The sequence below is a fragment of the Pseudopipra pipra genome, chromosome 17, assembly GCF_036250125.1.
Source record: "Pseudopipra pipra isolate bDixPip1 chromosome 17, bDixPip1.hap1, whole genome shotgun sequence".
In the NCBI taxonomy this organism is placed as follows: domain Eukaryota; kingdom Metazoa; phylum Chordata; class Aves; order Passeriformes; family Pipridae; genus Pseudopipra; species Pseudopipra pipra.
Genome location: NC_087565.1, coordinates 12,835,848 through 12,851,977, shown reverse-complemented (window position 1 = coordinate 12,851,977; position 16,130 = coordinate 12,835,848). Strand labels below are relative to the sequence as shown.

The window sequence follows — 16,130 nt, the reverse complement described above, 5'->3', positions numbered from 1 at the left end:
GAGTCTTCTCAGCAAGCTGATGGGATGGAGGTAACAGGAGAACTCATAAGTACAAATATTTCTGTCCTTCAATCTCCTGTGTGGAGGCATTAAAATTAAACTGCTGCTTCAGTTACAGCTGCCTTACACCTAAGACACCCCAGAGAGAGCCCTGTAGTGACTTCTAGGGACATGAAGACAAGTCTGTGGCCAGTAAATATCTGCTCAATGTCCACAGAAGCTCCGAGCTCCTCAGTGTGGTTCATTTCTGGACCTTTCTCCAGACCTCCCACATCCCACAGAGAGCTCTGACTGTACCCTCAGCTCTGTTATAGGAAAAACAAACCCAAATGTATTTTCTTCCAGGGCAGTTCCAAGGGAGCAAGGCTGTGGTAACCACAAATCCTATCACAGAATATCCTCACCTGGAAGGGACCCACAAGGATCACCAAAGTCCAACTCCTGGCCCCGCACAGGACAACCCCAAGATGATGTGCCATCATGAAATGTAAGCTTAAGAAGGAATGGGATTTCCCAAAGAGAGAACTTATCCAGCACAATGCCAAGCAAACCAAAACCAGCTGGCTGTGGAGGCTGAGCAGTGACCTGCCTCATCATGCTGGGTGAGAAGGCAGGTACCTTCCACCTCATCATGCCTGCCAAGACACAGAAATCAAAGCAAAAACTCAGCTTCAGTTGCTGATCCCAACTTTGGGCTTTGCAGTGGACAGCTGGGCAGGGGATGTGTCCTAGCCATCCCAGTTTCTTCTCTTGCCAGAACTGGATGCTCTCAGTTCAGCTGAACGTGAACATGAAAGTTGACAGGACTCATTTGGAAAGGGAAGTGATTTTCCTGCAGGTAAACGTGCCACCTCCTCCTCCAGATTAATGTTAACCAGATGGCCAACTGCCTGTGGACTGCTGCTAGAAAACACAGGCTGAAATAATCAGAGAGTCTCCAGGACAGACACAGAGAACTGATACAGAACTGGAAACGAGCCATGAAAAAGCCCAACCAGCACGAAACTTGGAGCTGTGTGTGGGATTGTCTGCAGAAACCTCCTGGGATGGAGCAGGTGGGTTGGCAATGGCTGTTGGATGTTTTGCACCAAGAACATGAAACCTGTACTGTGCTGTGCTAACAGCTGGAGACTGGGTCTTCCAGAGCCCAGTTCTGCACATGCAGACCCAGAAACAGGTGAAAAATGCACCTCCAAGGAGATGGTTTGCAAAGGCTGGTCTGTCCCAACGGGCTGGCATCAGCAGGAGCTGGAAAAGAGCACTGGGACAGACCTTCTCTTTGTGTTAGAGAAGGTGGCATCGATGAGGGACATTAAAAATGTCAAGCAAGAGGTTATTAATGCTGTGAGGTTTAATTTGGGAATGTGCCCAAATCTCCATGTCTCTGACAAAGAAAAGAGGATCCAGGCTCTGAGTGCAGAGGGAAACAACACAGATCTGGCTCACACTGAGCAAGGACAGCAGAGCCAGGATTGATTCAGTCATTGTTTTTTAACAATGGTTTACTGCAAAATCAGTAGGTGTGAAGTGCTGCCAGGAGCCCAAAGCAGAGATGATCCAATTCCACCTCACCTTCCCCAGGATGAGACACAATACAAGAGAGATTGGACCTGATGCTCCCCAGCTTCAGATTAATTCCAGTCAGAAATCAGCTTTGGAATTATTACATGTAACAACCACCTCCTCCTCTCCACCAACACGCACTTTAACATCTACTACAGCAGCTCCTCATGTTTTTGGTAGATCCAGAAACATTTTTAAAAATATCTTTTTGGTGTTTTCATTTTCCTCTCAGCAAGTCCCAGTGTTGATCTTGGCCTGTATGGATAAAATTATTCCCTTTTATTGCTCTGGGATCCCAAATCTCAATTCCCATGCAGTTCCCCAGCTAAGGGACATTCCTGATGTAGCTGTCCTCACTTGTGTGTCGCGTGCACTGTTATAATTCCAATTATTTTATTTGCCTCCTTCTTAAACTTAGCATCTGCCATTGCAGAGGATCTTTTCAGACCCATGATAATTTCTGTTTGTAGCCTTTGAGCCTCTTTTTTATCTTCCCCTTGCCTGAGATGGGATGACCAGCACTGTACAGAGTATATAACTCTCCAAACCACCTCCATCCATGAGTGTCTCCTGTTCTCTAACCCCATATCCCTGCACAAGTTTTTTTGAGGTGCTTTCTGGCAGTCAATTCAGAGCACTGCAAGCTTTATGACTAGTGAATATTTTTCTCCTCAACATGCATTAATTTCACATTTATCAACACTGAACAAACTGCCTTTGCAATCTTGCAGTCCATTTCCCTCCTATGTTTACATCTCTCCAAATTTCCTTTCTCCTGCCCCAAATATGTCCAATTTCTTTGTGTCACCCTCAAATTTTATTCCTCTCTGCCTACCCTCAGCATTGTTAACAAACAAGCATAAACAACAGAGCAGCCAGGGCAACAACACAACCTTCAGATACCTCCCCAAATCATAAGGTGTGTGAGTTTTTAATCATTGCTTTTTCTAGTGTTAGCCAAATAACATAATAAAGGATGAGAGAGATTGGCAAAAAGTGCTTGTCCTGGGTCAGGACAGCCACTCCCTGACTGACCTCGCTCTTTGCTGGTCCCTTTTCTTGTGGCAGCACCTCCAATTTGCCCCCATTTCATCCACCTCTGCCTCTGTCAGCACAAGGACAAGGCATGTTCCTCCCAGCTTGCTGGTCAGCCCATCACCTCCACTCGCTCTGCTGCCCATTTCCAAAGGGACCAGATGGGAATCTTTTGGGGGGACCTTGTCTAACACAGCCCTGGTGGCACGGGCACGATGCCCATCATGGGCAATGCCCGTGTTGGTCACTGCACTTTGGACTCTTTTAACTCCAAATTGACAGCCAGGCTTCAGGGAGATGGACATCAGTGCCTCTCCACTGGGTGGCTGGAGGAAGGGAGCAGATCCTGCTCCCTCTAACAGCACCGTGGTGTCCAACAGCAGCCTGCTGCAGGTTCCAGGACACCTGGAACGGTGAGGAATGCTCGTGGCAGGAGAGGAAAGTGAGAAGTACAACACCGGCAGTTCCCAGGGATGTTGAAGGATTGCAGCAATACCCCGCTCCCTCCCTCCGCAGAGACCACACCATTTCCATGGTGGAAACGGACGGTTCCTAATGGGATTCTGCAGAGCTGGGAGACAAATGTAACAGCCAGGCAGAGCATTAAGGAATGCTTTCCATCCAGCAGAGCCCGAGTGAAACACTCGGACATATAAGGTTATCAAGTGGCTCGCTGCCACGCATCAGATGCAGAAACGTTTTTCTCTTTCTGTGACAAGCTGCATCTGTAGCAATCACTATAATTTCTCTTGACATTGCATCCCACACCTCTTCACAGAGGCAGGACTCAAGTAGCACTCTTCATTTAAATGGTAACTTTGATTTCTCGGGGCTACGGGGATGTGAAGTGGTTCAGCCTGTACCACTCGGGTGGAAGGGAGGGCTGCTGGAGCTGTGTTTGCAGGCTGTGCTTCCCAGGTGAAACCTTCCTGGGAGGGGGGGGGTCTGAATTTGACATCTGGATATTCCAATATTCGCCCTCAAAATGCAGGTAGAGGATGGAGGTGTTCACTGCAGAAAGGAAATCTGACTCAGGATTCCCATTGGTGTTCTCCCTTCCTCTCAGGGAGAGAGCAAACCCCCGTGAGCCCACCGGCAGGAGAAAACTCCTCTGAAAGGGCTGGGATTCCGATTTCTGTTTACCAGCTGAGGAAATCTCACCCACCAATTAGGAACCATTCCTCCTGTCACTCAGCTGAGTGGCTGATGCCGCCCTTTGATCCCCTCATTGCACAACAAAGCCTGTTACAGCCCCATTATTTTTATTGTCAGCACTTTCTGTTATTTGCCTCTAAAAATGGCTCCCATTTAAATAACACAAAAAGACTCACTCGACGCACACACACACCTACAGTCATCATAACTTCTACAGCAGAAACAAAAGCCGTGGAAATTTCCATGCTTTTTGTGCTCTCCTGCCCCGGGGTGGGAGTTGGGAACTGCAATGAGGACAGAAACCACAAGGCCCTTCCGGGGTTGGAACTTCTGGAAAGGCAACTGAAGGCGAAAGGTGCGACGCGGCACGTGTGTGATTGGAAATGATCCTCGAAGTTACACTGGCCCTCCCCGTCCTTAAGGAAAACCCAGGGGGATGAGGGATTGCTGGAGCAGGTTAATGCAACCTGGGAACGTGAGAGGAGCAGGGAAGTGACAGCCACGAGATAAACATGATTGATCTGAGGGATAAGGGCAATTAAAGATGGGCTGCAACATCGACCAAAACATGCAGGATGGATGGCAAAGAGTTGCCAGATGTGCCATTTGGGTTTTTCCCGTATCAGAGGTGCTGCTGGTTAAAAACTGGCAAAAATTATTCTTTTTACAGCTACTTGATGCACTTCAAAGGAGACTTTATGCTGCACTATGACGTGGGGTGTGAACACGCATGGGAGCACGACGGTGTGGCAGAGGTTATGTTGCAAATTAAAACCCTTCACTCGCCTTTTGGAGGTTCTTTGCATGGCACAGACCTGCAGCCACCACATCTCCTCGTTATTCCCACAGAAATGAGCAAAGAGGGAAGAAGCACAGGGCAGAAGGGACAGCAAATAAGGTGGATATATGGTGCAAGGGATGGACCAGCGGGATGGAGGGAGCTCCATCTCTTTGGAAAAACCACCTTCCCTACATTAGACCCTTCCTGTCAGTCTAGAGGTGGCAATGAAAGCTCAGCTTTTTTTGCACTCCCACTACAACAGGCAGGGAGCGGGAATGGGATGCAGGAGAAGGTGCAGAGACACGTGCCTTGGGGATTATTCCTGCCTGGAAATGACTCTGCTCTCCTGTGTGTGACCCAAACAAAAACAAGTCCTCGGATAACCTGCCCCATTGAGTCACATGCACAAAGTAAGGCACAAAGACAGCATTCTGGGGAGGGTGGAAGCAGTTTCTGGCTAATCAGCTGCAAGAGGGCTGAGTATATTCAGCAAGAGGCAAAGGAATCATAGAATGGTTTGGGTTGGAAGGGACCTTAAAGCTCAGGTCATTCCCACCCCCTGCCATGGGCAGGACACCTTCCACTAGCCCAGGTTGCTCCAAGCCCCGTCCAACCTGGCCTTGGACATTTCCAGGAAGGAGGAAGATACTGCAGCTTTTGCACAAACCATATTCCTGTTAACTTTACCTACTGTTTCCAAAGGAGTTGGGATCTCTGAGGTCCAAACAGACCTAAAACCAGCCTTTAAGCAGAGATGGTCTGGTATCATTTATCTCATACTGCAATTAAAGGCAACACATTTCACAATGCCCCAAATTAGTCAGCATGGACGAGGGTAATCCCAGCTCTTTCTCACCATTATCTGTCTGTTCCATCTTTTTATTTTTCCTAATGCTAACTTTTGACATAATTGCCTACATTTTTACAAATTATGACAGGAAGGAAGAAGATGGCAGAGATGGTACCACAGGACATAAGAGCCCAAGGAGCTGAGGAAAACCCATTGAAGCACCAACCCTGGCTCCTGGGGCCAAGGCAACAAATCCTCCATGAAGAGATGAGGAATCATCCGTGCTGGGGCACTCTTTCCCCAAAGCCACACCCCAGATTCCAAAGAAACCGTCTTCCAAATCTCTAGTTCATTTTTCAAAGCATGTTCTCATTTGCAGAATTTTTTCTATGTGGGCATAATGTGTTTTTAACCTCGCCCAGGAAAACTGTTGAAGTGGAACTGTTTGCTAAGAAGGGGAAAAAATGCCACCCTGCAGGACAGAACCAAAATCTAAAGGGTTGAAACAGGGCTAAGTAACAGGCATCCCTCTGCAAGTCTGTACACTAGAGACAAACACATCTGAAGATCAGAATCAGGTCTTAAAAAAGATCCATCCCATTCCTTGAACATATTTACTCCAGTTATTTGATATTGTTCTGAAAACCTCCTTCATGCCGCATTCATCTCATCTGCTACTGTAATTCACAGATTTTATTTTCCACTATATTTTTAATTTATATCATGTTTTATTTATACCACCGTCTCTCGTGAAACCCCAAATTTCAAAACTGACACGAGCGTTACGCACATAAAGTAGACTTCTTATTATCAGCGTGGCAAGAGGAGACAAAAAAAATGACAGGAATAAATCTTGGGTTTTACGCCGGCGAGACGTTCTGCGAAGTAAAGTGACATTTCTCAGCAATACAAATTGTACATTAAAAGATAATTTTCAGAACACGATACCAGCTACGGAGCGCGGCACCGTCACCGCGCAGAGCAATATCGAGGCCGTGTTTCAGCAAACGCCGGGTTTGTGCTGTACCAGCTCGGCCCCGAGATTGCATCGGGTCTTGTGAGCAGACTTTGGAGTGATTAAATCTGCTGCACGCGAAAGCGCCCGGTTATTTGGCAAACTGTCAACACGGCGTAATTGATATTTTAATTACAGCGCCGATACACGCGCTGCTCCTCCTCGGCCTCACGCAAACCTTCCCAGCGCCCATCATTGCCCCGGACGAGTTTGTCAAACCCAAGCTGAAACGCAATGTTTGGAATTGCCGGGAAAGGCAAACCAAACCCTGCCCCCGGCGCTTAATGGCAGGTGAGGCGCAGAGCAAACAAGAGGCACGGCCTCATCTGACATCTGCTCCGGGGACAACTCCTGCGCTCCCTCCCCGGGTGTTTTACACATCTGCTCCGGGGACAACTCCCGCGCTCCCTCCCCGGGTGTTTTACGGCCGATAAGGCGGCTCTTGGACCGGTGGGGCTGCCCCGGGGGCAGCGGCTTATCGGAGAGATAGTGACCAACTCAAGGAGAGGAAAGGAAAGATTAAGAGGATGAATTTCTATGGAGCAGTTAAGAGGGGGAATGCGAGGATTGCCACGTGGCACAGACGTGCTGCTTCACTGAGAGCAGCTGTTACAGCACCTCAGGATGGGACCTGCTGCCTTCTGACCAAGTGAGGGCTAGGGGGAGATAAGGACCCTGTTTGCAGCAGAAAATCAAAAGAGACACAGGCAACAGAGACAATTCTACAGCCAGACTTAAACACACACACTGGTTCCTGCTATGCAAGGCCCCTCCAGTGTGGTATGATGTGGTGCTGTGGGGAAGAGCACATTTTTTTGCTTTCCTGCATCCCCTTGCCCTGGGACACAAGAATCCCAGAATGGTTTGGTTTGGAAGGGATTTCCTGTTGAGAAGCAGTTCTGCTGCAGGGAGGTGGCCATTAAAGTTTTCCAGGAAAAAAGGCAGGTTCCCACGTGAGATCCCCACCCTGGCAGGTGACAGTCACCCTCTCCCAGACCTGGCAGGCCAAGTGACACCTTGCCCTCTTCCTTACCCTTGTTCAGGGAGAAATTCTTGAGTTACAAAGCAAGGCCCACATCTGCTTTGGTTCTCGGCTGTCACAACAGTTCCCTTGTGTGAAAGGTGTATCGTGACACCCACCCTTCTCATGTCTCAGAAACAGGATACTCATGGGTGAACCTGGACACCAACCACACAAGCATATTGGTAGGAGCTTGGTCCCTCAGGTTCACTCTTCCCATACACAGCCCAGCCCTCACAAGCTCTGCTGTTATTTGAGCACTCACTGAGCTGGGACCTGAGTGTGACCCACATCACCCCAACTCTCTCCCAGCAGTGCTTGACAAGAGACCACTCAGAAGTATCTGTATCAGCCATGTGTAAAGTGAGGCTGCTGCTCCACAGAGAGCTTGTGCTAGTGCTTGGACTGGGAAGATCAGGGAGGGCCTCTCCCACAGGAGTAGAGGACCTGTATCCATAGAATCATAGAACTGTTTGAGTTGGAAAGGACCTTTAAAGGTCATTTAGTCCAACCCCCTTGTCATGGGCAGGGACACCTTCCATTATTCCACGTTGCTCCAAGCCCTGTCCAACCTGGCCTTGAACACCTTCAGGGATGGGGCAGCCACAGCTTCTCTGGGCAACCTGTGCCAGGGCCTCCCCACCCTCATTGTAAATAACTTCTTCCTTACATTTGATCTAAATTAACCCTCTTCTAGTTTAAAACCATCCCCTCTTGTTCTGTTGCAACACACCCTGATGAAAAGTCTGTCTCCATCTTTCCTTTAGGCACTGGAAGGGGCTCCAAGGTCTCCCTGAAGCCTTCTCTTCTCTAGCTCTCCCAGCCTGGCTCCAGAGTAGCTCTCAAAGCACCTTCATGGGCCTCCTCTGGACTTGTTCCAACAGGTCCATGCCCTTCTGACACTGGGGACCCCAGAGCAGGAGGCAGCTCTGCAGGTGGGGTCTCACCTGAGCAGTGCAGATGGGCAAAACTCCCCCCTCCCCTGTTCCCCCACTGTGGGATCAGCCCAGCACATGGCCAGGACATGTCCAGCCTCTCATCCACCAGCACCTTCTTCCAGGGGCTGCTCTCAGCCTGTTCACCCCCCCAGCCTGGGAGATTCAGCCTGGAATGATAACATTTGCCCTGACCCAGGTCCAGCACCAGCACCTGGCCTGGTATTCCCACAGGCACCCCCACTTCTGCTTGCAGGCACCAGCTCTGCACTTGTCCCTCAGCATCCGCAGTCGCTCCGAGAGCACGGCCAGGAGCAGCAGCATTCCTGCTCTCCCTGAGCACACACACAGCCCAGCCACCACGGCTAAAACTTCACAGAGTGCCTCACCACACGTGCCCCTTCCTCTGGGAAAGCGTGTTTTAAACACACACAAGAACAATTTACTCTTTGATTGGGAATCTTGTCTGCCAGGTTCCGACCCGGAGTGAAATTTTATGGCCGAGCACTCAAGCTCGGGGGGGAGGTGTGGTGGGAAGGGGCTTCCAAGTGAAAATGCCAACAGATACTTAAAGCCAGAAGCATGTGTGGGTGTTGCTAAATTAAGCTTGCAAGTAGGTGGGGCAAATGCCTTAAACGAGTTTGTGAAGGTAAAATAACGTTCATTAAAAATAGAAAAACAACTGAAAAAATATCCTTTGTATTCAACTTCACACTCGTACATCATAATGTTCCAGTAAAAGCCCATTTTCCCTTGAGATAATAAAAGAATTGAATTTTTCCTTATCGGTCATCTATTTTTCTAGCTAAAGCTATTACTCCCTCTCTCTGGTTGCCAGGCAACAAGAAATATTAATAGCAGCTTTTATTAGCTTAGCTTTAGCAGTGGAGTACCAGAATGAGAAAATGGAAAACATAAATGTGTTACATAAATCTTTCAACCTTTCAGGGTTTGTGTTAGTCTCTGTTTTCATAATGATTTATTGAAGTGATGGTTCATTTATGAGAAAAAGGAGTGTGAAATAAGAAAACGGAACATTACCCTGAAGGACTGTTTGAAAATAAATAATTATAGGAGGTGAAGAAAAGCTGTTTAAAACCATTTTTCTGAGTTTTATAAAATTTAAAAAGACATATTTCTTTCATTTATTGCCTCTGAGAAAAACACTAGTAGGGAATTGCAAACAGGGCTCTGCTTAATACAAAGAACCCTTCATGTAGGGTTGTGTTATTACTATTTTCCACCAAGGGCTCATGTTTTGGAGTTTAGTTTTTAAATACTGAACCATTAATAAGCAGAAAGCCAAATTAGTCAAAACCTGAAAGCACACAACACAAAATTGCCACTGTAAACTTATCCAGGACTGAAGCGGGGGGAACTCTGCAAAGTTTTTGCTGCTGGTGACCCAACCACTGCTGTTGTTGATATATTTATTTATTCAGGCTCTTTCCAAGAGCATGAACTTGCTCTAAAGGGCACTGCTGCCTGTACATTGCACTGGGATATGGATTATTTCAAATAACTTATTTCAACAGGCAGAGATTCAAAATTAGTGAAATATTGATGTATTGGAAGTATTTGCTGTCCTGCCTACTGGGATCATGGATTTCCAATGACTTAGAGAAAAGACTGGCACATCTTACTTGGCTTTTGTGACAAAATCTAGCTGAATATAAGGGAGAAGATTTCACAGTGAGGGTGGGGAGGCCCTGGCACAGGTCGCCCAGAGAAGCTGTGGCTGCCCCATCCCTGGGAACACTGAAGGTCATGGTTGGACGGAGCTTGGAGCAACCTGGGCTAGTGGAAGGTGTCCCTGCCCACAGTATTTGGGTTAGAACTGGATGATCTTAAAAGGTCTCTTCCAACCTAACCCATTCTGGGATTCTGTGATCCTCTGCTGGAAAACCTCCATGCTCACCAGCTCTGTACAGCCACATCCAGCTGTGCTGCCCATCACTGGGTACCACGACTGCCTTCCCAGGGCTGTGCCGGAGAAAAGCGCTGGGATTCCCACTGACTCCACCTCAGGGAAGGCTGGGACGTGGGGAGAGACCCACAGAACCAAGAGAGCTGGCCAGGGCATGGCCTTGCAAGCTGCTTGCAGGAAAACTTTCTTCAAGGTCTTCTGGTGAGCACCAGAAAGGAGCCCTTCACCACCCCACAGCTCGGGCATGCACACCCCAGCTCTGGGAAGGGGCTGCCTTCCCTTTCCACTTCTCCTGTGGGAGGGCAGGCAGCTGGATTACTGCTGAGTTGTTTTACTGGTTTCCTCTCTGTTCCAGACCAAAGCCCTATCGTGCTGGGAAACAGCTATTCAGGTTGCAAAGTCAACTGAAAACTTCAGGAATTTCAGCCTGGCACTTGCCTTGCTACTACAGTTCACCCCCATCTGCCATTTTACTCCCTCCCCTCTGCATAAACAGGTTCCACAGCTAACTGGAAATCTGTCATTTTACAGAATCGATGTGCTTTTTGCCACCGAAGATTTTTAACAGTTTTCAAATAATCTGTTTCCAGTCAACAAACAGAAACTAAGAACTTTCAGGCTGTGGCTGCAGCATTTTTGCCCTTGCACCAGCTCTCTGTGAGCAGAAAAAAGTCACCCCACTGGGCTCAGGGAAGTGTTAGTGCATTTAAAGGACTCACAAGGATCTCTCATCATGAGAAGCACCGGGTAGATGCAGACACAGGGAGAGCCACCAGCTGCTCCAACCAAACTGTACATCTACACAGCCTGTGTTGGCTCGTAACAGCAGCCTCGTGCCCAAAACAATGCTTTCCACACACAGAAATACATGGCTCTGCCCTCCTTCCCCCCAGCCATGGCAGAGCTGGAGCAGCTGCAGCCCACAATGTGCACCCTGGGAGAACAGGCTGGTTTTTTGGTGTGCCCCAGCACAGCCACCTCCTTTGACCAGGCTTGGGGGACCGCACAGTTTAGAGGTTCTGGAGCAGCTGTGGTGAGCTCCAGGCAGTGCTGTCCCCCTGACCAGGAGCTCCTGGCTCCCTCCAGCCCAGCACTGTCCCACCTGATGAGCAGAGACACCCCCAGCCCACTTGGCTGCTATTTAATATTTATGGAAATATGTTTGTGCTGCGTTGGAGATTCCTGAGCTCTGACCTTGATCAGCCTTTGTTTCTGTCAAACATGTTCTGCCAAATCCCTTCTGAAATCTCATTTATTCACAGCAGCTCCTTAACCCAGCAGGCCCCCATCTCACCACTGATCCACAGCATGTCTCTGCCCCCTGCCCCGATTCCCCCATGCCCCCAGATCCCAGCCCCAGTGTGGTCCCAGCCCAGCAGGACTCCCTGTGGATCCCTGGAGGGCTCAGCAGCTGCTTGTCCACACTGTTGGGATGGTCACAGTGGGCAAAGTCATTCTCTTCCCAAGGAAAACAATTTTTTCCTAAGTATTTCCAATTCTCAGCGACAGTCACATTTCTCCTATTTCCTTTCCCTCCTGCCACTCCTCTTCTTTCCTTCCTCTTTTCCCATAGCAAAAGAGAGGCCAGTAGAAAAAAAAAATCCACTGTAGTAAGAATTTTCTGTTTGTTTCTTGTCACTACGCAAAAAATAACAAGTTTTCCCCAAACAAGCCAGTCCTGCCTCCTCCCCAACCTCCCCACATCCCCTTCCACCATCCTCCACACAACCTGTGCCATTCCTTGTCTGTCCATCCCTGCTTCCCTCCTCTCCAGCTCCCTGCACCCCACATCCAGTGATTAAAAACTCCCTCAACTTCCAAAAACTCACGGGGGGGGGGGGGGGGAAGAGAAATAAAGTGAGAGAAGCAGCAGTGAATAACCACGCTATGGAAATGCAGAGCTGGTCCATGGGCAGAGCACAGTGTGCAGAGGCCAGTGGTGGGGAGGGTGCTCTGGATGATGATCCTGAGGGGATAAGGAAATACAGAAGTGGTGGTGGATTTGGGTTTTCCCCATCAGGGCACAGCTGCTGTGCTTGAACAAGGGGCTGCAGCTCCTGACAGCCTGGGGGTGGGCTGGAGGCAGGAGTGGGGTCTGGCACACAGCAAATCCACCTCCACTCTCCAGCTCCCACCCTGCTAATGGGAACTTCTTTACTGATTTAAAATCACTCTCAGTTGGTCACCTCCACAGTGGGAGCAGCAGCCCATCTCTGGCAGAGGCACTGGGAGGCTTAATGCAATCCAAGGGTAATGTCAGGACATCCCAGGACAAGAGACACATCCCAGGGGACAGCAACCTGCACCTGTATTTTCTTTATTTACTTCTGAGCTCTTAAAGAAAGTTCCAATCCCATGGCTCTCTGGGAGTTAGGACTCACCTCTTTCCAGCAGCTTGAGATTTTTTTCATGAGGATGCCTTAAAAAAATCCCAAGGCTCAAGTTACATTTTTAGAGCACAAGTCTGACCAATGTCTTAATATTTTACGTGGAATTGCTTGTCATTTGTCACCATATTCAAACCAAAAGACATGGCAGCCGAGGCAGGAAACAGCTGTGTATGCAAAAACCTGTATGAACTACAGCAAGGAGCAGGAGAGAGGAGAGAGGCTCCAGCTCCAGCATTTGCATGAGCAACCTTGGTGCTGGAACAAAGACAAAACCTCCCCAGACTGAGCCACCTCCTCTGTGCTCAGGCACTGCTCAGCCCCAGACTGGTTTCCCACCACTACCCGTGTGCCAATGAACCCTCTCCTTTTGCAAGTGTTGGCAAACAAGCCCCTTTCTTGATGTGGAGGTTTCCTGCTGCAAACACCCACCTGGAGATGGGTGGTGGGTGACTCTGGCAGGGCTGGAGCCCGTCGTGTGCCCTGTGCCATCAGACAGCGACGCCTGACTCACTTCTGGCTTCACGGGGACACCACCCCATGAGCTGTGGCTTGACAGGCAGGTGGGCAGGAGGTGAAGAATCACAGAATGCTTTGGATTGGAAGGGAACTTAAAGACCATCTAGTTCCACTCCCTTGACATGGGCAGGGACACTTTTCACTGGACCACATTTCTCCAAGCCCTGTCCAGCCTGGCCTTGGACACTTCCAGGGATGGGGCAGCCACAGCTTCTCTGGGCAACCTGTGCCAGGGCCTCACCACCCTCCCAGGGAAGGATTCCTTCCCAATATCCCATCTAATCTGTCTTCTGTCAGTTTGAAGCCATTCCCCCTTGTCATGTCCCTCCATGCCCTTGCCCAAGGTCCCTCTCCAGCTCCCTTGGAGCCCCTTTAGGTACTGCAAGGTGCTATAGGGTCTTAACTGTATGAGTTTACAATCTGCTCTCTCCCCAGGGCTTTATTGTGTCCTCATGTGCATGTGCTGCTCCCTTCAGCACTAGCAGGAGCCGTAGGTGTGCTGTGGGACAAACGCTGCCATCGTGGGCTGGTGCTGGAGGAAGGGGAGACTCCATCCCCCACCCAAGAGGGGACAGAAGGTGTCACTTTTCAGTGGGGAAAAAATGCTTTGGCAGGAGGGTAAGGCAGGATTTAATTCTGACGTAAAAGTGCAACACAGCTCCCTCCCTGATCCCCTCCCTTTGCTGTCAGGACCTCTGAAGATGTATTACAGCTCCAAGGGTTTCCACTCAAAACCAAACAGTTTCAATTCACTATTGGCTGGGAAATTCAGGGTTCACTGGATTTTTTTATTTTCGTGGTAAGGGGTAAACAAATCTTAATCTCTCTATTCTACTTTTACAGCCCACTAAGCCCCCTTCTTATCTTCTCTGGCTCAGTCCTGATTTACTGTCACCACGCTGCATTTGTAAAACAGTACCATAAAGTAAGAAAGAGAACATTTCCCAAGGACTACTCCAAAATAAATTATTTCAGACGTAGGGAAGCTGCTTAATAAATCCCCCGACTCTTTTTTTCTTTAGGTATTTTAGAAAGTGATTTATAAGTGCAATATCACCTCCAAAAATGAGACAATCAACACAGGATAAAATTATCGTGTTATGAAAATAGGGGTCAGGCAGAGGGGCTGTGCTTTAAATTAAACCAGGGAAAAATATTTCAGCTGAAATTGACTCTTTTTGTCTCAGAAATGAACGTTTTAATCACCTAAGAACCTAGAAGCTAACACAGAGCCCTAAGTAATATTTAATTCCATAGAAATATGCCTCTGTTTGATACTGATGGGCAGAAAATGATATTTTTCTTAAACACACTAACAATGAAACTTGGAGACTCATCAGGACTTTAGAAAGCCTTGGGATTTTCCTAGGCTAAGAGATAATATCCCATTTAAATATTTAAATATCACTACCTTTCAGACCATTATCTAGTCAAGCAATCAACACCAAGAGCTCCCCAGCCAGGCAGGGGCAGCCTCCCAGCCATGCTCTTTAAGTCAAATTAACTCTGTTTGATATCGATGCCATCCAAAATCAATGATCTTAGAGAGAAACAATGTCGAAACCCAACCACAGGGCTAAATCTGCTAAAGAGAAAAATGCTATTAAACAGCAACAGTATTAATTCAGTATCACTGTCAAAATCAAGTCACAACCTTTCCTCGGTTGCTGCTGATGCAGAAGCATCGTAAGGTCTAATTAGCCCTGAAGTTTCTTCCCAGAGCTGCACTTCAACTTCATTATCCCTGCCTTGTTTATCCCTCCAGATGAGTCATTTGAAACCTCCCAAGGTATCCCCTTGCCACGGCGTGAGGCAAGAGGCAATTTGAGCTTGCGAGTGCAAGGAGGGATCTTGTTCCCCTTGAAATCAATCACACAGCTTTCCCTTCAGGGAGCATCCATGCTCCTCCTGCTGATGCCACTGGGGCCACCCTGGCAGCAGGACACAGGGATGAAGAGAAAGGATGCAGGGCTATGAACTCCAGGCTTTGGCTGGTCACACTCCCACGGGGGATGGAGCACGTGCATTTCGCTTGGTTCAGGGAGGATGTTAAATACACAGAGGAAAACAACCTTCCCCTGCTCTTGAGTGGTTCATGAGGCTCAGGAAGACACCAAACTGGAAACATAGAATTGACATGGCCATGTGCATGGCCACTCAGGTGACTCCAGCCTCTGCCACTGCACCCCGGCCTTGGTGGGCAGCACCACAGAGCTGCCAACCCCCTCAGGCAAACAGCTCATCACCGACACCCTTCCATGCTCAGTTGACCCATAACTCAAAATACAGAGCAGCTGTGATGAAAGGCAGCAAGAGGGGAAAGGCACTGACCGTGGGTAGCTGGCTGGAGAGGAGATGCCCATCCTGACTCAACATGTTGGAGACCATGATGGCTGGCAGGTCCATGTTCTGGTAGGGGTAGGCTGGGATCAGGCTGTTGGGAGGGAGGCTGTGGCACAGAGAGTGATATCCAGTTTCGTGGTCCACCAAGTGCAGGAGGGAAGGGTCAGGGAGATTAGGAGGCGTTATGGGAGGGATCTCATAGTCCTCGTTGTTTTCATTCTGGCTGTTGTATGTCTGAAACGGGAGAAAGACATTTTGCAACATTTTGTCACTGTCCCGCTGCTTCAGCAAAGGAAATGATCATTTGTGTAAGAAATACAAAAGCACATTCCAGTGAAAATGGTTTTGCTGTAATAAAAAGGATAACTCAAGCACTGCACACCAGGTTGGAACTAGGCGGGAGCCAGGGTGCAAAGTGTGGCAGTGCTGCACCACCATCCATCAGGGACACCACGGATCCTCACACACCTCAGATCCACTCAGGTCATCATCCCCTTGCTCCCCTCATCCCTCTTGCACATCTTTAACTCGCCAAAACCTCAGCAGAAACTTCCATGCCTGGACCACAGCCAGGCCAGGGATGCTTGCAGAGCCACAACCATGGCAGAGCTGCTTCCCGACCAGCCAAGGCATTTGTAAGTCAAAGTCTCTCTCTGGGC

The 16,130-nt window shown here is 48.8% G+C and overlaps 1 protein-coding gene across 3 annotated transcripts in view; it reads right to left on the bottom strand.

The window, feature by feature from the left end:
* Nucleotides 1–16,130, bottom strand: part of TOX2 (TOX high mobility group box family member 2) — a 153,291-nt gene that overhangs the window by 49,440 nt on the left and 87,721 nt on the right. For all 3 annotated transcript variants that reach the window (XM_064674286.1, XM_064674287.1, XM_064674288.1), the window contains one exon: nucleotides 15,460–15,705. In XM_064674286.1, coding sequence (XP_064530356.1) covers nucleotides 15,460–15,705 — 246 coding nt within the window. The remainder of the gene's footprint in view (nucleotides 1–15,459; nucleotides 15,706–16,130) is intronic.